General features: G+C 51.5%; 2 protein-coding genes across 4 annotated transcripts; one reads left to right on the top strand and one right to left on the bottom strand.

The window, feature by feature from the left end:
• Positions 1-20: 20 nt before the first annotated feature.
• EXOSC5 (exosome component 5) lies at positions 21-7917 on the top strand. 3 transcript variants are annotated; one of them, XM_033845902.2, is made up of 7 exons: positions 21-194; positions 3407-3465; positions 3594-3707; positions 4602-4707; positions 5592-5732; positions 6721-6810; positions 7531-7917. In XM_033845902.2, exons 1-7 carry the CDS (start codon positions 171-173, stop codon positions 7621-7623), a joined length of 627 nt encoding a protein of 208 aa, XP_033701793.1. In that variant the 5' UTR covers positions 21-170; the 3' UTR covers positions 7624-7917. The 3 variants fall into 3 exon arrangements, with proteins under 3 accessions (XP_033701793.1, XP_033701792.1, XP_033701794.1); XM_033845903.2 differs by lacking the exon at positions 4602-4707 and adding an exon at positions 4464-4585 and having other exon boundaries at positions 59-194; XM_033845901.2 differs by lacking the exons at positions 3407-3465; positions 4602-4707 and adding an exon at positions 4464-4585 and having other exon boundaries at positions 31-194.
• A 2269-nt stretch (positions 7918-10186) lies between these two features.
• Positions 10187-13745, bottom strand: TMEM91 (transmembrane protein 91). The gene is made up of 3 exons (XM_004322474.4): positions 13182-13745; positions 11179-11328; positions 10187-10639 (listed from the first exon to the last, which is right to left on the bottom strand). The coding sequence occupies exons 1-3, from the start codon at positions 13389-13391 to the stop codon at positions 10481-10483; spliced, it is 519 nt and encodes a 172-aa protein (XP_004322522.1). The 5' UTR covers positions 13392-13745; the 3' UTR covers positions 10187-10480.
• Positions 13746-21952: the final 8207 nt, after the last annotated feature.

Here is a 21952-nt window from a genome sequence, read left to right as displayed (position 1 = left end):
TTCTGGGCAGAAGCGACAATCCCGGCTGCACGTGGGCTCCGGGGCGATGGAGGGAGTGATGCAGACTGAGACTAAGATCCGCGCTGAGTCTGGAATAGAGTCCGGCCCTCGGGGTCCCGGTTGTAGCCTCCGGAACTTTGCCTGCGAACAGAATTTGTTGTCCCGGCCCGATGGCTCGGCCTCTTTCCTGCAAGGTAGGAACTCACCCAGGTCGTATTCGTTTTAGGGCGCGGTTAGAGTGTACTGTGCTAGCTGGTAATATTCCTTCTGGACTGGTGCATTTCTTGCCGGGGTGGATACTACTGCATACATACACCTCTCTCTCCAGACTAGCCGGGAGAAGGTATTTCCACTTTGGTAAGTACTCAGAATGAGGGAGGGGCAGACCTCCTCTTAAGAATGAATACTCCAGAATAGGGGAAATCTCCTTACCCGGGTGTCTCCCTTGACTAGGTTCCTCCCCCGCCTCCCACACACGCACCCTGCGTCCATACATCCCGGGGTGAGGCAAACCCCTTTGTTCGCATAAATACCCGGTAGACTGGCAGATCACCACTAGCGGTTTAATAACTCCCTGGACCCGTGGCAGATCTTCTACCGAAGTAGATACTTATCAGATTGAGGGTGATGTCCCCAGCCCCACCCCCACCCATTGGGTAAATATCCCTTTGACTGGGATACACAACTCTTTCTATATCCCTAAGATTGGGGCAGGTCTTACCTATGAGGTAAATATCCCCTTCCCCTAGCTAAATAATTCTCAGACTAGACTCACCTCCCTGACCCCGGGAAATATTCCTCTGGAGACAGGCCTAAGGATCACCCCCATAAATGCTTCAGGCCCTGCCTTAGGGCATTACCTCAGACCCAGGTACAGAACCTGCTTTCACTCATTCCTTCACTGAACACACGTATTTTTGCTAGCACTGAGAATACATGGATAAAAATTTTTTTTAAATCCCTGCCCTAATGGAGTTTACGTTCTAGTCAAAGAGACAGACAAAAGATAACTAAGTAAAATATATAGTAAAATGCTGTGGAGAAAAATACAGTAGGGAAGAGGATTAGGGTGTGCCAGAAAGGGTTGCAGTCTTAATTAGGATGGTAAGGAAAGGCCTCACTGAGATGGTACCTTCTGAATAAAAACCTAAAGGTAAGGGAGCAAACCCTAAAGCGATCAAGAGGAAAACTTACCAAGCATTGGGAACCTCTGAGGCCAAAACTTGCTTGGTGAGGAATAGTCAGGGAACAAGTGTGGCTGCAGCAGAGACAGGAGGCGGGAGGGAGGTAAGGAGGCCTGCCCGTCATGTAAGGCCTAGTGATTGAGAATGGAGCCATGTGACATGATCTGAATATATATTAACAGAATCTCTCTGGCTGCACTGTTGAGGTTAGAGGGGGAAAGGGGGAGGTAAGGGTGGCTCAGACCAGAGTGGAAGCAGTGCAGGGGGTGAGATTCTGAAGGAAAAACTGACAGATTTTGCAGATGGTTTGGTTTGGGGATATGAAAAAAAGGAGTCAGGGATAACGCGAAAGTTTTTTTCCCAGATCAGCTGTGCTAGGAGAAGATGAGTTCAGTTTGGAACATTAAATTTACAATGCATAGTAGACATCCCCGTGGCAGTGTGGACTGGGGCAGCAGTACATACAAGTCTGGAATTTGGAATCCTTCGGCTATAAATAGTATTTCAAGCTACCGATTGGTAAATGGTATTTCAAGCTACCGATTGGATGGGATCACCAAGAAAATTAGTATAGATGGAGAAGAGAAGCGGTCCCAGGACTAAGCCCTGGGTCGTCTAGCTTGTGCAGAGCTAGGAAAAGACACTGAGAAGGAGAAGATAGTAAGGTAGGAGGAAAACCAAGAGAGGGCGGTGACCTGGAGCCCAGAGAAGAACGTGTTTGAGCTGTAAGGGCCAACCAACTGCCTTAGTCCTACTGAGAGGCTGCATCACGTGAGGATGGGCTAGACCTGTGGGTTGACAACTTGGACGTATGTCATTGGTGGTGCAGTCAAGAGCTGTTCTGGTGGAGGGATGGGGTCAAGGAGGAAAAGAAAGAGTCAGTGAGTGGAGACAGCTATTCAGGAGCTTTGCTGTAAGAGGACCAGGTAAATGGGGCAGGAGTTAGATGGATGTGGGGTCCAGAGGGGAGGGACTCGTGCTCACTGGAGTAACAGGAAGGAAGGCCCCAGTGTGGCTCTTGTTCTGCTTGGATAATTTCCCCCTTCGGGTGCATTCTCCTGGAGCCTGGAGCCGGGAGAATCCCCTCCATTGTGTGGCAGCTCCTCCCCGCCAACCCCAGGGAAAAAAAGGCCTCTACCCGGGACCTCCCCAGGGCTTAGCTCTCTTGCTCAATGCAGATGCCTGGAGTTTCTTAGCGCTTAAGAAATACTGAGCCCCTTTTGTGTTCTAAAACCCCAAAGCCCAGGGCCCTGGAGCAGGGTCCTTTGCAGACCTTCAAAAGTGTGTCCCACATGCTTCTGGCCTCAGAATCTCTGATGAGGTTAAAATGCAAAGCCCCAGAACCTACCCACTCCCAACTAAGGCTGGCCTTCTCCATTTTTGAATTAATTGCTGTGGTGAGTCTGATTGCAGCCCAGTGTTATGAAGCTTTGCTGGAGCTCCGTTTCTTCCCACTGCAGGTTGCAGGCCCAGCTACACAGTAGAATGGCCTGTGGAGCTCTGAGGCTGCTGGTGCCTGAGCCCCAACCCCCAGCAATGGAATTAGGCTCTCTGGGGGAGGGACCTGGGCATCAGTATCTTTTAAAGCTACGCAGTGAGTCCGTTGTGCAGCCAGGGTTGAGAACCACTGCGTCATTCGTGGTTATTTTTAACTGCAATAGAGTAGAAGATATCAGAGTATATCAAAGCAATAACGGTAAGAGTTGTTTTGTGAGGCTTTTGTTCCATTTACATGCACACAGATTTGGGTGAGTTTTAGGTCCTGCTCTAAAACGTATTTCTTATTGGGAGTTAGGGTCAGGAAAGTTTGCAAGCTGCTGCTGAGGTCCAGTCTCCTCATTCTGCAGATGGTGAAACTAAGGCCCAGAGAAGTGAGCAAAATCGGCTGGGGTTACAGAGCCTGGAGGAAATAAGCAGGCGTCAGGCCCCACCCCCAGATATTTATCTCTTTCTCAGGTGTCCCGACTGCTGCACAGTTTGGGGATGTGAGCCTGAGGGAAGAGAGCTGGACTAAGGGAAGCTTTGGATGGAGAAGTTGGGACCAGCAGCAGTAAGAGGGAGAAAGTTGAGCTCTCAGGAAGAACTTCCCATTAAAGTTTCTAGTAATAGCTAAAGTCTTTTGGGCACTCGGCACTTACAGGCACAGTCGTAAGTGTTTTCTTTTTATCTCATGTAATCCTCACAGCTGTGAGGGAGGTACTGTAGTTATCCCCATTTTACAGATGAGGAAGTGGAGGCAGAGAAATGAAGCAAGTGCTCAAAGAATCACTGCCAGCAAATGGTGAGCCCCAGTGAGGGTGATGTGGGCAACCCTGGCCACCTGGCTCAGGGCCCACAATGTTAAGTGCCAGGCGTGGGGCCCCAGAGGCAGGGAAGATTTGGGTGAGGCCTCCCATGCTGTCTCCCCAGGCGATACCTCCGTCCTGGCAGGCGTGTACGGGCCAGCAGAGGTGAAAGTCAGCAAAGAGATCTTCAACAAGGCCACACTGGAGGTGACCCTGAGGCCGAAGATCGGTCTGCCTGGTAATTGGGCCTCTCACCCCGTGTCTCCCTCGCTGCTTTTCCTGGTCTCCACTCCCCCCCTCCCTCTCATCATCACCCCTCAGCTATTTCTTTCCTTTTTTTTTTTTTTTTTTTTTTTGATATTTATTTATTTTGGCTGTGCCGGGTCTTAGTTGCATCATACGGGCTCTTAGTTGCGGCATGCATGCAGGATCTAGTTCCCCAACCAGGGATCGAACCTGGGCCCCCTGCTTTGGGTGTGCGGAATCTTACCCACTGGACCACCAGGGAAGTCCCCTGCCCTCAGCTATTTCTGTCTCTTTCTCCAACTCTTTGCTTCTGAGTTTCTGTTTCTGTCACTTTTCTCTCTTTCTCCCTGTCTCTCTCCATCTTCACTTTCCCCTCCTCTTTCCTGGCTCCATCTCGCCTCCTTTCCATTAACCTGTTTTTCCACTCTTTTACTCTGTCCCCCTCACTCCCCAGGGCTGGGCCCACTGGGATGGGAGTGGACAGCAGCACTGGACATGGGAGCTCAGAGGTTCTCTTCCCCGGGAGGCTCCTTTGGTGGGTGCTGGAAGTGGCAGGGGTCTGGTGGGTGGCAGTCAGGCCCTGCCTCCTTCCCACTGGGACTCCTCTGTTATCCATTCAGGGTCTTCCAGCAGCCCGGACTGGGACTGCAGGCCCTTTTCCAGAGGGCTTGGGTGGGGCATATGGAGGAAGGTGAGCCAGATGGAAGGGAAGAGCCTGACAACCCCACCCCACCCCTGATTTCCCCAGGCGTAGCGGAGAAGAGCCGGGAGCGGCTGATCAGAAACACGTGTGAAGCGGTGGTGCTGGGAGCTCTGCACCCCCGCACCTCCATAACCGTGGTGCTGCAGGTCGTCAGCGATGCTGGCTCTGTATCCTTTCCTCTAGGCCACCTCCTCCAGGAAGTCCTCCAGAATCCAAAGCCTCTGCCAGTGACCTCAACTCTGACCCTGAGCTTGGATTTGAGGCTCAACACCGGGGGAGCCCTGAGCAGGTAGAACCTTAGGTTCAGCAGCTCAGCCTTGAAAGATCGCTGTGGTTTGGGTAGAGGCCAAGGACCAGAAACAGGCATTTCTAGATGGCTTTGCAGGTGCATGGCCCTGCGTTGGGCAGACACTTCACAGATGAGGGAAAAGGAGGACTGTTGCGAACCCATTTCACAGAGGGGAGGCAATGGAGGGTCAGTGGCAGAGGTGGGACTGATTGATTGTGAAACTGGGCCCTGGGGAGGAAAGACTTGAGGAAACGGAGGTGGGGCCACCTGTCTGACTCAGGCCTGTGCTCACCTTGGACTATGCCAGGGCCACACCTCTCCCCTGGGCTGTGGGCTCCCTGAGGACACCGACCCCTCCCGCTGTCACCCTGCCCATCTATTGCCTGGTAGCACTGCATGCTCTAGATACCCCAGCTCCAGGCCTGGCTCTGCCACTGCCTACTTGTGTGATCTTGGAAGGCTTCTGCCCTCCGTTTCCCTGAAGGTGCATATCTGTTGAATATCATTATGATCCCTGATTGAGGCTCAGAGGGAATACATAACTTGCTCAAGGTCACACAGCTTAGAGGTGGCAAATTCAGGTCTGGAACCCAAGGATACGTGATCCCAGAACTACTCTGCCTTTCTGTGATCAATTAGTGATGTCTGCTACAGGCACTGGCAGGGTGAATGGAGGCATGGATATGTTCTGCTGACCAGCCCTCCAGTAGAAACTCTTAACCTGGGAATTCCCTGGCGGTCCAGTGGTTAGGACTCTGCTCTCTCACTGCTGAGGGCCTGGGTTTAATCCCTGATTGGGGAACTAAGATCCCACAAGCTTCACAGTGCGGCCAAAAAAAAGGAAGAAAAAAAAGAAACTCTTAACCACTGCCTGTGGCACTCAGCTCCTGGCCTGTTGCCTGAATGCCGCCTGCATGGCACTGGTGGACGCAGGTGTGCCCATGCGGGCCCTCTTCTGTGGGGTCACCTGTGCTCTGGACTCTGATGGGACCCTCCTGCTGGACCCCACAGCCAAGCAAGAAAAGGTAGGTATGAAGGGCAGGGTGGTGAAAGGCCTTGGGCAGACACTCTTCCTCTCCTCCTCTAGGCCTCACTTCTCCAAAACAGTTGGCTTGTCACCTCAGTCTTAGCTGGCAAGCTCTGCCCTGTTCATCTGGGCAAGTGCTAGAAACCCAACTCTAACCTGCTGAAGCAAAAAAGGGAACTGATTTTAAGAGGTTCAAAAACAAAAGCAAAGGAGGAAAGAGTTTTTTCTTCATTGGCTCAAGGTCACAGTGTGCTAGGGTTCTGGTTATTCCCAGTTATCTGCTCAGGACTGTAATAGTCACATCCAGTCGGGAAAGCAGAAACCCCTGGGGGGATTTCAGACAGAATTTAATGCAAGGAACTAGTTATAACCGTATTGGAAGAGCTGAAGGAGCAAAAGGGAAGAAGAAAGGACACCCAGAGATTAGAAGCCGGAAGCCAGCTCCTGCTCTGCACTGGTGGAGACACTGATGCAGTCAGATCTAGATGCACAGAGATGGGCTGGCTTTGCCCTGGCTGCTGAAGTCCAGAACCCACCCCATCTCCATGCCTCCTGTGGCAGGTGATATACCCCAAACTCCTGCTGCAATGAGGACCAAGATGCTGTCTCCTCCCTCCCAGTCTCCCACCAGATTCCTGGTAGAACCTGACTGGCAGGGGAATCTGGGAAGTACAGTTTGCTGGCTTCCAGCCCCAGGGGTACAGAGCACTGCAGGGAGATGGGAGGCACCGGGGAATGACCGGCACTGTGGCTGCTGCCCCTGTGGCGCAGGATACTGTGCTCTGAACCCCCTGTCAGAACCATGTGGTGGAATTTGGCATGGGTAGTGATTACTCAAGGAAGCAGGGAAGGGGTGGTATGTAGCCCAAAAAGAAAAAAAATACACTTGATACGTGAGGGAAAAGCAAGCCCCCTCTTTGGGACCAGCTAAGATTGTGTCTGAGGAGAGAGTCCCAGGTCCCCCACCTTGTACCCCTCATCCCTAGGAGGCCCGGGCAGTCCTGACCTTTGCACTTGACAGCGTGGAACGGAAGCTGCTGATGTCCACCACTAAGGGGCTCTACTCTGATGCTGAGGTACCAGTGTGCAATTGGGGGTGAATGCCAGATCCTTCCCACCCACCTGACATGAGGCCCTGTCCCAATCCTAGGAAGCTTAAGGAGGGCCTCGTCCTTGCATCCCTTCTGTAAATAGGAGTTTTCAAACTTTGTAGCCATAGAAACCTTCGTGGGAATTTTAAAGGGAAGGCCAATTTATGAGAAGAGGGGCACAGGTTGAAATCAAGAGATGGGGGCGCCTTGAGGCCTCCCAGCTTCCAGCTCAGAGCTGTGCACCCCGGAACTCGGGGTGTCTGAAAAACAGAGTTTGGCACCTGTTGGGCCAAATGGTCTCCAAGAATATTTCCCACCTGGCCCTCCTGTGAATCCAGGTATACAAGGCAGTAAAGATTTGGGGTCTCAGGTTCCACGCTTTTAAGACTATTTGGAGTCACAGGGCCTGTGGCTCTAAAATTCCAATCTGGCCCCGGAGCTCAACAAGGTTGGGGTCACGTCCAGGGGTCAGGATGCCTGATGCCTTTGGTCTGAGGGCCTGGAGCTGCTGGAACCTGACCCCTGAGGCCTCTTCCCCTTGAAGGAGCCCATGAGGTGGGGAAGAAGGAAATGCACTGAGAGTAAATCCCGCTCCACCTGCCTCCCCTTGGGGGGCGGGGCTCCCGGTGAACTGGGAGGTGGGGCCTGTCAGGCCGTGTGGGTGCAGGCCTGGGCCCGCAGCACTAAGCCCCTCTCCCTTCCCAGCTCCAGCAGTGCCTGGCTGCAGCCCAGGCTGCCTCCCAGCACGTCTTCCGCTTCTACCGGGAATCTCTGCAGAGGCGTTACTCCAAGAGCTGAGGCACGCTGGGGCAAGCTGCCCCTCCCACCACCTCCAGCATCAAATAAACTGGTAGCCCAGCCCTGCTGAGAAAGTGGCTATAGCCAGCCCCTGGGCCCGGGGGGCACAGACTCCACCCCACCCCAGGAAAACACTAGTAGGATGGTGCATTTATTGACTGACTCGACTCATTCTAACAGCCCGGTGAAGTGGGACTGCTGTTAGAGTGTGCAGGCCCCAGCAGTGAATGAGGCCCGCGTCCCAGGTTCGAGGAGCAGTGATGTGATGGACAAATAAAATTGGTGTTTTTTGGATGGCGGATGCTATTTAAGAACAAACAGGGAAGACGGGTTTAGGTGAGTCGGGGGAGGGCAGATTTAATACATCAGTCGGGGACACCTCCGTGGAGAGGGGAACATCTGAGGGAAGCCCAGGAAGAGGCCAGGGACGAACTCGGGGACTCGTGGACATGCGGGGGGAGGACCCCCTGGCAGAGACGGGCAGAGGTTCAAGGACCAGCAAGGTGGCCAGTGTGGCTGGAGCAGAGGACTAAGGAGAGTAAGGAGATGGTCAGGGAGGCAGTGGCCTTCGTGGGCCTCGGAGGGGAATCTGGCTCTGAATGTTGCTTTTACCCACACGACAACCCTGTGAGGTGTGGCTGTTGTTACAGTCTGTTTTAAGGTAAGGAAACAAGGGACTTCCCTGGTTGCGCAGTGGTTACAGATCCGCCTGCCAATGCAGGGGACACGGGTTCGAGCCCTGGTCCGGGAAGATCCCACATGCCAAGGAGCACTTAAGCCCGTGCACCACAACTACTGAACCTGTGCTCTAGAGCCCTCGAGCCACAACTACTGAGCCCACGTGCCACAGCTGCTGAGCCCACGTGCCTAGAGCCCGTGCTCCACAAGAGTAGCCCCCACTCGCCGCAACTAGAGAGAGCCTGCGTGTAGTAACGACCCAACGCAGCCAAAAAAATAAATAAAATTCAAGAAAGAGGGCTTCCCTGGTGGCGCAGTGGTTGGGGGTCTGCCTGCCGATGCAGGGGGCGCGGGTTCATGCCCCGGTCCGGGAGGATCCTGCGTGCTGAGGAGCAACTAGGCCCGTGAGCCATGGCCGCTGAGCCTGCGTATCCGGAGCCTGTGCTCCGCGGTGGGGGAGGCCACGGCAGTGAGAGGCCCGCATACCACAAAAAAAAAAAAAAAAGAATAAGGTAAGGGAACAAGCTCAGAAGCCAGTTATCCACCAGAGGTCACCAGCTAGTTAAGTGGTGGAGCACGGGCCCCACTCAAGAGTCCAGACCCAGGGACTTCCCTGGCCGTCCAGCAGTTAAGACTCCACGCGTCCACTGCAGGGCGCATGGCCTCGATCCCTAGTTGGGGATCCCGTGTGCCACTTGGTGCGGCCAAAAAAGAAAGGTCCAGACCCAGAGCCCTCACTGTGCAGACAAACACTGGAGGTGCCAGCGCATTCTGGACCTCGGGTCCCTGTCTGTGAAAGGAAGTGGCCAAGGCCTCTTGGTTCTCTCTCAGGGGTGATAGCACCCCCTGAGGGGCTTTTGGAAATGGGTGTATTTTCAGTTCTGATTTGACTGATCCCCACCCTCCCATTCAGGGGTCAGGAGCCAAGATCACGCTAGCATCCAGCAAGGCATAACGTCCCCACAGGTGGGCCACGTGGCTGCCAAGTCCTGTGTGCCACTGACGTGTAGGGTTTTATGACACATCTGGGGGCCCTGTGCTGCACACTTCACATGCTTAAACTGGCCCACACGGTGCCCACAATTGCCCCTTTGAGCAGGTGTCATTTTCATCCCCAGTAAACAAGAAGGAAATGCATAAATATCTTTACCTTGAAGTTACACTCCGTGAAGACATGCAGGAGAGCACAAACGGAATAGTGTTTTCTTCTAAGAAGTACGATTAAATGGCATTAAGTGGAATGAAAAAACTAAACCACTCTCAGTTTATTACTTGGTAATATCAGGCTAGTGTACCTCTGATAAGCTCAGAACAGGGCTGTTTCGCCTGCCAGAGTGCCAGCACTTTGAGGCCTGAAGGCCCCATCCCTCCCAATCTCAGGCTATGTGATGGGGCTGCCTCCTAGCCCGGGTGGGCCACTGAGAGGGTGCCTGGGGAAGAGGACCTTTGGGGTACCAGAGCTGCCTGCTCCATTCTCCTCCCCCACGAGGCGGAGCCTGTGCAGTGAAGCCAAGAGGTGGGGAGACCAGACTATTTTATCTGAGGCCCTCAATCCAGTTCTCCCTCAGCTTCCCTTTTGTGGTGTAAGGCAGTCTGAGTTGGATTTTGCCATTTGATGGTGAAGGAGCTCTGGGGGAGGCTGCTGTTTACACTGTATGACTCATTTAGTCTTCAGAACTGCTCCAGGTGTGGGAGAAATTAGTCCCATTTTGCAGATGAGGAAAAGTGAGGCTCAGAAGGTACGTGGGCAGCGGTTACACAGTGAACTTGGAGGAGGAAGGCCTTGGAACCTGGCTTTCTCTAATTCTCTACCTATCACCCACGTTGTGAAGAGAATATTCTGCAATTTGGAAGCCCGCCGAGCTTCCTCGGATTCCCTCTTCACTGGCTCTGAGGTGTCCGGAAGCACCCCGGGGGGCACCCTGTCACTCCGGCCCGTCCCTTCCGCCTTCCCACACAGACTGACACAGGTTTGGCGGCAGGAGTGTCTGGTGTTTAATCGCTGTTTGCGGCCTCCAGGAAGGGGGGTGCGGGGGAGGGGGAGAACCGACTCACTCCCCGTTTTTGGACGTTGCTGCCGCCGCAGCCGCCGCCGCCTCATCCACCTGGATTCTCCACTCCGACCGCGGACGCGCTGGGCGGCCGGCCCCTGGGTTCACAGTGGGGACCGCAAGGGCAGCTAGGGCGGGTCCCGGGAGGCGAGGTAGGCGGCCAGGGTAACCAGGGCGGCCGCGTACGTGCACACGCCCAGCCCGACGGCCAGGACCCCCAGCAGGAAGGCGCGGCGGGAGGCGGCCCCTGCCCCCTGGACGTCCCCCTTGGCCCAAGCCTTGTTGGTCTGTGGAGGCGTTGGGCAGCGGTGACTCAGGTATCCCCTCATCCCACCCTGCTTCCCGCAGCCCGACCCCTCCCCCACCCAACACACCCACGTATTCATTCATATGTTCCAAAAACATAGGGAGCAGCTACTGTGGTCAGGCACAGTTGGGCACTGGGGATACTGGGTGATTAATGAAAAGATGCATATATTACTATATGCCACAGTTCTAACTCGCTGAGCCTCACAATGACCCTGAGGCAGGAATTATTCGTTCCCATTTTACAGACGAGGAAAATGAGGCACCAGGAGTTTAAGTGGCTTGCCCACAACCTTACCAGAGGGTGGCAGGCCTAGGATTGGAGCTCAGGTTCTTAACCACCACTCTGGGCTGCCCTCTGTGAAAAATGCCTCATTTTACCCCTGAATGTTTCTATGTAAATCCTTTCTCCATCACTTTTTTTTTCCCCCCCAAGCAGGCCTCCTCTTTTTTTCTTTTCTTTCGAATGCATTTTTCTCTTCTGTATCCAACCCCCTCCCAGCTCCACCCACAGACTGACCTTCTGGGCCAGGCAGAAGGCGGCAATGCCCACGGGCCAGAAACAGCACAGCATGGAGAAGAGAGCCAAGCCAAGGTGGTCGTGGGGTAGGAGTGGGGAGAGAAGGCCGCCCCCATCCCAGTCCGAGTCACTGTCACTGGATGACACATCCTATGGGCAGGAGACAGCCTAAGTGGTCATCTCCACCCATCCTCCTTGCCCCACTGCTCCACTCCCCGTGCCCCCAAAGACACCAAGAGAGAAAAATGTTCCAAGAGGTAGGCCCTTCACTTGCCCACATCCTGGATCCCTCTGACGGGAAGCTCTGGACCCTGTCTCCAGAGAAAAGCCTCACCCACACTCAAAAGCTCTGAGTTCAGTTTCAAGCTCACAGGTCCACTCATGGATACTACAGCCGCTTATAAGCTCTAAGTTAAAAACCGCTGAAGTGGAGACAGAAACCAATGGTGACTGGAACCTGCAAAAAGATGGCGATTAGGGGAGCCAGCTCTGGTGGCCTAAATTACTAGGACAAACCTGCCTGCTGAAACTACAGGTTCTAGGTTAAAAATATATATTTTTAAATCTTGCATCAAATAGCTCACAAGACTTTAAGGAGTTACTGTAAAGCCAAAACTGAAGTGAAAATCAAGGTTAATTTAACAGAGAGGTCAAATGAACAGAGAAGGCCCCTTCCGCCCTGCAGGCATTTACCAATCCCATTTACCAATCCCTGAATGAAAAATTAACCTTTCGTTCAGACCTTGAACTAGATTAAAAATGATCTTTCACTGGTAGTACCCCCAGACAGCTGACAAAAGCAAACCAAATCCTCTCCTGAGGAAGGTACTTTCATTCTAGGCCTCAAAACAATTTTTCAAATACAGTGACCAGCATGCAAAGATAACCAGGCAGACAGGAACCATGGAGGAGAGCTAGGTAATAAGGCCCTCAAGGTCTTCAACTAATGGGCTTCTTTGACACAAACCATGTCAAAGGGACGCTTACTGCCACAGTGGGGCAGACCGTGTTTCCCAAGATGGCCACACCCATCTCTCCCCTCCCACATGCTCTTCTTACTGTGTGACTGATAATCTCATCAGGGGTGAGGTCTATGTCCACTTTCCTTGAGTCTGGGAAGGCTATGATTCATTTGTAATTGATAGAATGTGGTGGAAGTAATGCAACGCGACTTGCAAGCATAAGTCAGAAAAGGTGAGGCAGCTTCTGCTTTGCTGAAACACTCCTGCCGGAGGCTGGAGGCACATAAGGAGTCTTGGCTGCCCTGAAGGCGCTGTGCTGTAAGCCCAAACCAGCCCACGTGGGGAGACTCCTGCAGAAGCCCTGAGACTACATTAAGAGAGAGTTTAGTCAACCAGACCCCAGCTGCTTCAGACCCTGACTGTTCCAGCTCTAGCCACTGGCTGACCGCAACCTCATGAAAGACCCTGAGGCAGAACCACCCAAGTCCTTCCCAAGTTCCCAACCCATGGAAACCATGAGCCATGATAATGATTGTTGTTGTTTTAAGCTACTAAGCTTTGGGGTGACTTCTTATGTGGCAATAGCAACTGGAAAACCATGTTTAGCAGATAAAAGACAAGCTTGACAAAATGCACAAGGAATAAGAAATTATAAAAAATGGCATTAATTGGAAAAGAGAGAGAGAGAGAGAGACCAGGGCAAACAGAGGCACAGAGATGCATCGGCTTTGGAAAGAGATGGACTGATAGAGAACAGGGGGGGTCAGAAATCAGAGGGAAGACAAACAGACACAAAGGGAACAAAGATGAGAGATGAATCTGGAGAGAAAAAGGTAGAGAAGCCAGGGGGGATGGAGAACAGGAAAAACCACACCTGGAAACCCAGGAAGGCCAAACGCAGTTGCGAAGTGAGACTCCAGGCCAGCAGCTGGCAGCTGGAGTTGGCCAGCAGCCTGCCGGATGTTGGCCACAGCTGGATTCACCTCCAGCCCCCTCCCCCAGCTCCCACTAAGGAGCCTACCTTAGTGGTCCTGCTCCTACCTCAAGGTCGGGGAGCCCTGGCTCCCCCAGTACAGCACTCACAGAAGGAAGAGATGGTGGCAGGAACTGCCAACCCCTCAGTGATTCTGCAAAGGCTGTCTCTCGAAAGGGAGGCCCTGGCTCAGGCTCGCCAGGCTTCTGGACAGGGGGCTCACCGCCTACACCCACCAGCAGAGGCTCTTGGACATCTGGAAGACTGGGGTTGTCCATGGCTCGGGAGAGGCTCCCAGAGGAGCTTCCTGGGAGTTGGGGAAAGAAAAAGACAAGTTGTAAAAGTCTCACTTTTATCTTTCCCCTGACTCCTAGCTTTGGAGGGACTCCAGGCAGAGACTAGGTAGCTGAACCATCCTCAGACCCATTTTACAGATAGTAAAACCGAGGCCCAGAGAGTAACAGAGGTTGGTCCAAGTTGTGAAGAGAACTCAGGACTCTGGACATTCAGTTCCAGGCTTCTCTCTCCTCAGGCAAAAACCACACACCTGTTGCACATTTATTCCAAACCATGCCTTACACACTTACTTGGCCCATGAACTACACACCCATCCTGGGTTGACACTCTCATCCCTCTCCCCCACACCCAACCCCAATGATGCTTAGTTCACACACCGCCTGTGCCCCCAAGCCTGCACACTCTCAATACCTGCCACACATACCCATCCAGGCAAGCCCAGTCCCCACCTCCACCTGTGCACATTCACATCCCAAGGGACTGTTTGCATACTTGCCCCAAACAACACGAGCTCCCAACGGTCTTACTCACTCACCCTAAATAACTCCTTGCACATTCATCCTAATCCCCCCAGCATCAGATTCTCCCCAGAGGCACATATATGTACAGGCTTCCCACACATGCAGCCTGGACACTCTCCCCCGTCCGCATCACTTCCCTTGCACATCTGCCCAAACACCTGGGGCCACACACCCCTCTCTTTCTCCACCCACATCCATGGCCCACACTCACCCGCTCCGCTGACACCTCCTGTTTTACCACAATCCACCTTTGCACACTTCCCCCATAACACCACCAGCCCACCACACGACTCAACCACGGAGACTATTCTCGCCCTCACAGTCCCCCTGCGGGGGTCCCCAAGTCTCCCGCCCTCAGTCCAAACCTGGCTTGAGCCGATTTCCTGGCCAAGGTTTTGCCTCCCTGTCCCCAGCGCCAGGACCCGGGAGAAGAGCGGTGCCCCGCAAGCTGCGCCTCTCACAGCCCACGGCTATAGGCCGGGACCTCCTGGGCTCTCCGCACCGACACCCTCCCCGATCCTGCCGCTCAGGGTGGGGGAACTCAGTGAGTCCCGCGCTCCTAGGGGTCTGGGCCTCGGGGTACGGGGTCTGAGAGCTCCGCTGCGCGCCCCTCTCAGCGCCCCGGGCCCGCGGCGCGCAGGGGCGGGGCGGTGGGCTCGCGGGCTCCGCCCTCAGAGGAGGCCGCGGTGGGCGGGGGTGGGGTGGGTAATGGGGCCTTGAAGGCCGACGTCAGCGCCCGGCGCTGGTCCTTGCCATCCCGGGTGCGGAGGAGCAGGCGGAGGTCTCCGAGGTCAGCGGGCCCTGACATCCCGAACCCAGACCCAAACGCTGCAGGACGGAGGACGGGGCGCCCCGATTCTCCAGAGCCTTCCTGGCTTGGCCCTGCTTCCACCCCACTGCCCTCCCCCGTCCCCAACAGTAAAAACAGCAACCCCGGCTAACTGTGGGCACGGTTCTTAGTGCTTTACATGTACACGTACACATTTATTCCCGAGAACGACCTAAGAGGCACTATCATTGATTGTCTTGTCGTGCCCAGGACGAAACGGGCACAGAGAGTTAGAACTTGCCTAAAAGCGTGCCGCCGGGTCACTGAGTGCAGACTGCGCCCGGCGCGGGGGTTAGATACCCTAAGTTCATCAACGCACGGACTCCTCTCAGTAGCTCTATTTCTATCCCTATTAGGCAGTTAAGGAAACTGAGGCTCAGAGATGTGTGCTCACTTGGCCAAGGTAAACGACTGGTACTAGGACCGACCCGCAGATTGTAACCCAGGGCTGTATTTCTTGCCGGCCCCAGTGGAGGGGAGAAAGCAGAGGCAGAAGGTGCGACGGGGGCTTCCAGGGAAAGGGGCGGTCCTGGGAGTGGGCCCGGGATGGCGTGCTGCTTAGCAGGTGGTACAGGTGGTGGTTATGAGTCAGTGTTTGGACCCACACAGACCTGAGTTCCTTTACAGGCTCTTCAAAGCACTCGCTGTGTGACCTCTGGAAAATGGCATCACCTCTCTGAACTCCAATTTCTTCACCTGTGAAATAGCGTAAATACCCCCTGCCTCTTAGCTGTGATAACATATATAAAGCACTTAGGTGCCATAACAAATGTCCAACATTTGCCCCAAACTAGGCACTCTGAACGTGTTTGATGGTGTTTAGGAATATAATTGTTTACATCCGTCTTCATCAGTCTAATTAAGGAACTCTTCTCGCCCAGCAGTCCTCCACCTCCTTCAGGGAGGCCACCCAGCTTGCACCGGCTTCTCTTTCTCGGAAGCCCTCCATCTCACCAGTCCCAGACAGCCAAACTGGAGGATTCCCTTCCTGATGTGGGGCAGGCCAGCGTTCCCTCGCTCCAGGGCTCTGGGGCTCCGTGCCAAGAGTCCAGACGCTGAAGCTGGTACAGGCCCCACTCCTGGGGAGAACAGACGGTGTCTGGAAGTGACCTTGGCTCAGCCAGAGTTTCTGGCAGACAACAGGCAGGGAGACCCACAGGAGCATAGATGAGAAGGAGAGGGGGCAGAACTGTTTAATGGGGAGAGACACCCTTGTTACTCTGTATCTCCTTAACCTCGCTCTTATCACTATGAAACATATTACCTATTTCTGCTGGTTTGAATCCTCCCACCAGTGCCAGCTCCAGCTTGGCTGGGATTTGATCTCTTTTGTTTACTGCTGTGCCTCAGGGCCTAGAACAGTGCCTGGCCCCAAGCAGGACTTTGATACATATTTGTAGGGTGAGGGCATGAATTCTCACCAGCCTCAGTTTTTTTACCAAATCCCTGAGCAATGTGGGTCCCTTCGACCCCCTAGGCCACCGTAGAGATTTATTCACTTCCAACAGATCTCTCTGGCCACCATCAGCCTCGTACAGTCTCCCCACCCCTTCCAGGATGTCACTAGAGGCCCAGGCCTCTTGGGGTTTGTGATGGTCCTGGAATATTAAACACAAAATTCCAGCCAGGATCATCAACAGAAGCCTAAACCACTGAGTGAAAGTTTGATGAGGAACAGGATATTTATTTAGTCTCAAAGTACCCTCCCACAGATTACTTATTAATTACAAAGGAAAAAAAATAGTATTAACGGACAACACCAGCAGACACCACCTAAAACCAGGTGATAGAAGTTAACATCACCAGTATCGGGACAAATGAACATCGTGTGCCTCCTGATATGCACTGAAAAGGACACAACATCATTTCTGTGGTGTTTTTCTGCCAAAAATGCATCATCCGAATTGAATCATGAGAAAACATGGGTCAAAGCCCAACTGAGGGACACTCTATAAAGTACTTGGTTTGTACACTTTAAAAATGTCAGTGTCATGAAAACCAAAACAATAACAAAAATTTAAAAGCTGGCAGCCAGTTCTAGTTTAAAGGTGACTAAAGAAACATGACAGGGCTGCCCTGGTGGTGCAGTGGTTGAGAGTCGGCCTGCCGATGCAGGGGACGCGGGTTCGTGCCCCGGTCCGGGAAGATCTCACATGCCGTGGAGCGGCTGGGCCCGTGAGCCATGGCCGCTGAGCCTGCGCGTCCGGAGCCTGTGCTCCGCAACGGGAGAGGCCACAACAGTGAGAGGCCCGCGTACCGGGAAAAAAAAAAAAAAAAAAAGAAACATGACAACTAAACAAAGTGTGATCCCGGATGGAAAGCAGATGGTGACAAGGTATGTTATTGGGACAATGGGAGAAATTTGAATATAAACTATAAATTAGATGATAGTTTTCTATCAATCTTAAACTGATACTTGGGGAAATGTTAAACTGGTATTATGGTTATATAGGAGAATCCCCTTGTTCTTAGGAGAATTTTACTAATATAATGTTACGAATTATATTTACGAATATAATATATTTGCATATGTGTGTATATGTGTGTGTGTGTGTGTATGTATGCAGAAAAGCAAGCAAAAGAATTGAAAAAAACTTCACAGAAAGAGGAAATCCAAGGGAGAGAGGAACATTTAAAAAGTTACTCAACTAATCATTAGGGAAATGCAAATTAAAATCACAGTGCGATACCAATATACACCCACCAGAATGGCTAAATGAAAGAAGACACCACCAGGAAGTGTTGGTGAGGATATAGAGTGGGGAAACTCTCATACACTGCTGGTGGGCATCCAAATTGGTCCAACCACTAGGCAAACTGTTGGGCAGTTTCTACTATAGCTGAATGTATCCTATGACCCAGCAATTGCAGTCCAATCAGATATGAACATATGTCCACCAAAAAACAAATTCCCATCAACAGATGGATAAAGTGTAGCATCTTCACACAGAGGAAACTATATAGCAATGAGAATGAAAGAGCTACAGCCACATGCAATAGCATGGGATGAATTTCACAAACAAAACACTAAGCAGGGATTCCCTGGTGGCGCAGTGGTTGAGAGTCCGCCTGCCGATGCAGAGGACACGGGTTCGTGCCCCGGTCCGGGAAGATCCCACATGCCGCGGAGCGGCTGGGCCATGGCCACTAAGCCTGCGCGTCCGGGGCCTGTGCTCCGCAACGGAAGAGGCCACAGCAGTGAGAGGCCCGCGTACCGCAAAAAAAAAAAAAAAAAAAACACCGAGCAAAAGACAGCAGACACAAAACAATGCATATTGCGAGATTTCATTTATATAAAGTACAAAAACAGGCAAAATTAATCCATATTGTTAGAAGTCCAGTTAGTGGTTTCCTTTGGGGGCATCCTGGAACAGGCATGAAGGGCATCCTGGAGGGGCTGGTCATGTTCTTTTCATGAACTGAGTTCTGGTTACCAGGTGTGTTCAGTTTATGAAATTTAATTCAGCTGTTCACTTATGATTTGTGCACTTTTCTGTACACTTCAAAACATTTATTTTTGAAAAAGAGCGAGTTAGATCTAAAGATATGGATAACTTTCCAAGATGTATCACTGAGTGAAAAATGCAAGATGTGGGAATTCCCTGGTAGTCCAGTGGTTAGGACTCAGCACTTTCACTGCCGACGGCCTGGGTTCAATCCCTGTCAGGGAACTAAGATCCCACAAGCTGTGCAGCGCCGCCAAAAAAAAAAAAGCAAGATGTAAAAGAATATGAACAGTCATTCTGTTAATCAGTACAGCACTTCCTCAAAAAATTAAAAACAGAATTATCATATGACTCAGCAATTCCACTTCTGGGTGTATACCCAAAAGAACTGAAATCAGGGTCTTTTTTTTTAATAAATTTAATAAATTTTTAAAATAAATTTATTTATTTATTTTGGGCTGTGTTGGGTCTTCGTTGCTGTGTGTGGGCTTTCTCTAGTTGTGGTGAAGGGGGTGCTACTCTTCATTGCAGTGTGCGTGCTTCTCACTGTGGTGGCTTCTCTTGTTGCGGAGATGGGCTCTAGGCGCGCAGGCTTCAGTAGTTGTGGCATGCAGGTTCAGTAGTTGTGGCACGCGGGCTTCAGTAGTTGTGGCATGCGGGCTCTAGAATGCAGGCTCAGTAGTTGTGGTGCATGGGCTTAGTTACTCTGCGGCATGTGGGATCTTCCCAGACCAGGGATCGAACCCACGTCCCCTGCGTTGGCAGGGCGATTCTTAACCACTGTGCCACCAGGGAAGTCCTGAAAGCATGGTCTTGAAGAGACATGTGTACGCCCATGTTCATAGCAGCGTTATTCACAATAGCCAAAAGGTGGAAGCAACCCAACTGTACATCGACAGATGAATGGGTAAAGCAAATGGGGTGTATATATAAAATGGGATATTATTTAGCCTTAAAAAGGAAGGAAATTCTTTGATGACCATTTTGTAGTGTATAGAAATACTGAATCATTATGTTGTGCACCTGGAACTAACATGGTGTTGTAGGTCAATCATACTTCAAAATAAATAAATAAAAATTGTCATATAATTAAAAACAACAAAAAAGGAAATTCTGACATGCACTACAGCATGGATGATCCTTGAGGACATTATGCTAAATTATTCTAAATGAAATAAGCCAGTAATAAAAGGACAAATAATGATTCTACTCAGATGGGGCACCTAGAGTAGTCAAATTCATAGAAATAGAAAGTAAATAGGTGGTTTCCAGGGGCTAGAGGAAGGGAGGGATGGGGAGTTTTTGTGTAATGGGTACAGAGTTTCAGTTTTGCAAGATGAAAGGAGTTCTAGAGATCGGTTGCACAATTATGTGAATGTAGTTAATGCCACTGAATTGTACACGTAAAGATGGTTAAAATGGTAAATTGTATGTTATGTATATTTTATCACAATTTTAAAAACTTTAAAAAGTACAGGGACTTCCCTGGTGGCGCAGTGGTTAAGAATCCGCCTGCCAATGCAGGGGACATGGGTTCCAGCCCTGGTCTGGGAAGATGCCACATGCCGCGGAACAACTAAGCCTGTGCGCCACAGCTACTGAGCCTGTGCTCTAGAGCCTGTGAGCCACAACTACTGAAGCCCGCGCGTCTAGAGCCCGTGCTCGGCAACAAGAGAAGCCACCACAATGAGAGGCCCGCGCACTGCAACTAAGAGTAGCCCCCGCTCACCGCAACTAGAGAAAGCCCGCGCGCAGCAACGGAGACCCAACACAGCCAAAAATAAATAATTAAGATCAATAAATTTTTTAAAAAAGAATAAAAAGTACATAAATATTCAGTGTGCTTCTCGTAAAAAAATGTAAAATATGCCATTTCAGTAACAACAACATAAACAATAAAAACCATCAATAATAACAAACATTTATAGTGCTTCTTATGTGCCAGGCCCTGCTCTAATTTCATTAGGCATTTGTATTCGTTATTATTGCTGCATAACAAATTATCCCCCCAAACTTAGTGGCTTAAAACGACAAACAGGGACTTCCCTGGTGGCGCAGTGGTTAAGAATCCTCCTACCAATGCAGGGGACAGGGGTTCGATCCCTGGTCCGGGAAGATCCCACATGCCGCGGAGTGACTAAGCCTGTGTGCCACAACTACTGAGCCTGCGCTCTAGGCCTGTGCTGTAGAGCCCGCGAGCCACAGCTACTGAAGCCTGCACGCCCTAGAGCCCATGCTCCGCAACAGGAGAAGCCACCCCTCGCCGCAACTAGAGAAAGCCCACGCGCAGCAAAGAAGACCCAACACAGCCAAAATAAATAAATAAATAAATAAATAAACAAACATTTACCATCAGACAGTTTCTGTTGGTTAGGAATCTGTTGATGGCTTACCTGGCTGGTTCTCGCTCAGGGTGTCGTGAAGCTACAGTCAGCATGTTGGCCAGGTGCAACAGTCACTGGAAGATTTGATGTGGCTGAAAGATGTCCTTCCAAGACGGGTCACTCACATGGTGCTGGTTTGTTGGCACGGGGCCTCGGTTGTTCTCCATTTGGGTCTCTCCGCTGGCTGCTTCACTGCTGTCACAAATGGTGGCTGGTCTCTCTCAAAGTGAGCCATTCAATAGAGAGGTGGATGAAGAAGCCTCAATGCCTTTTATGGCTTAGTCTAAGAAGTCACACAGCAACACTTCTACCACATTCTGCTGGTTAGAAGCAAGTTACAAAGTGCAGCCTATACTCAAGAGGAGGGAAATTAGGCTCTACCTAGTGAAAGAAGGAGTGTCAAAGAATCTGTGGACATATTTTAAAACAGCTTCATACATTCATTAAATCCTGACAATAATCTAACAAGGTGGGTACCATCACTCATTCTCACGTTACAGATGAGGAAACTAAGGTACAGAGAGGCTAAAGGTCACACAGAAGAGCTAGAGCTAAGACTTAAATCCAGTAGTTGAACTGGGAAGCATTTTCTTAATCACTAATGTCAACCGGTGGGAAAGAAACCAACTGAAGAAAAAAATATTTAAGAAGGAGCATTGTGTGAGACTTTTGTTTGTTTTTTGGCCATGCCACGTGGTATGCAGGATCTTAATTCCCCAACCAGGGATCGAACTCCATGCCCGCTGAAGTGGAAGCGCGGAGTCTTACCCACTAGACCGCCAGGGAAGTCCCATGTACGGGACTTTGATGACTGGTTGGACGTGGTAAGTGATGGAGTTGAGGATGACACCCATAACCTCCATATTCCTTTGATACTGGGAGATGTGTATCCAAGAGAGGCAGGACAGCAGGAAGTTAAGAACATAAGGTGTGGGGACGGAGTGAGACAGAGCTATAATCAATTTGGGTTTTTTAAAAATAAATTTATTTATTTTTTATTTATTTTAATTTTGGTTGCGTTGGGTCTTCGTTGCTGCGCGTGGGCTTTCTCTAATTGCGGCGAGCGGGGGCTACTCTTCGTTGCGGCGCGCCGGCTTCTCATCGCCGGTGGCTTCTCTTGCTGCCGAGCTCAGGCTCTAGGCACGTGCGGGCTTCAGTAGCTGTGTGGCTCGCGGGCTCTAGAGCGCAGGCTCAGTAGTTGTGGTGCAGGAGCTTAGTTGCTCCGCGGCATGTGGGATATTCCTGGACCAGGGCTTGAACCCGTGTCCCCTGCAGGGGGATTCTTAACCACTGCGCCACCAGGGAAGCCCATCAATTTGGTTTAGGGCAAACGATTTTGCCCTAATTTCTTCATCTGAAGTA

The sequence above is a fragment of the Tursiops truncatus genome, chromosome 19 (genome assembly GCF_011762595.2).
Source record: "Tursiops truncatus isolate mTurTru1 chromosome 19, mTurTru1.mat.Y, whole genome shotgun sequence".
NCBI lineage: Eukaryota > Metazoa > Chordata > Mammalia > Artiodactyla > Delphinidae > Tursiops > Tursiops truncatus.
This window is presented reverse-complemented; position numbering and strand designations above follow the sequence as displayed.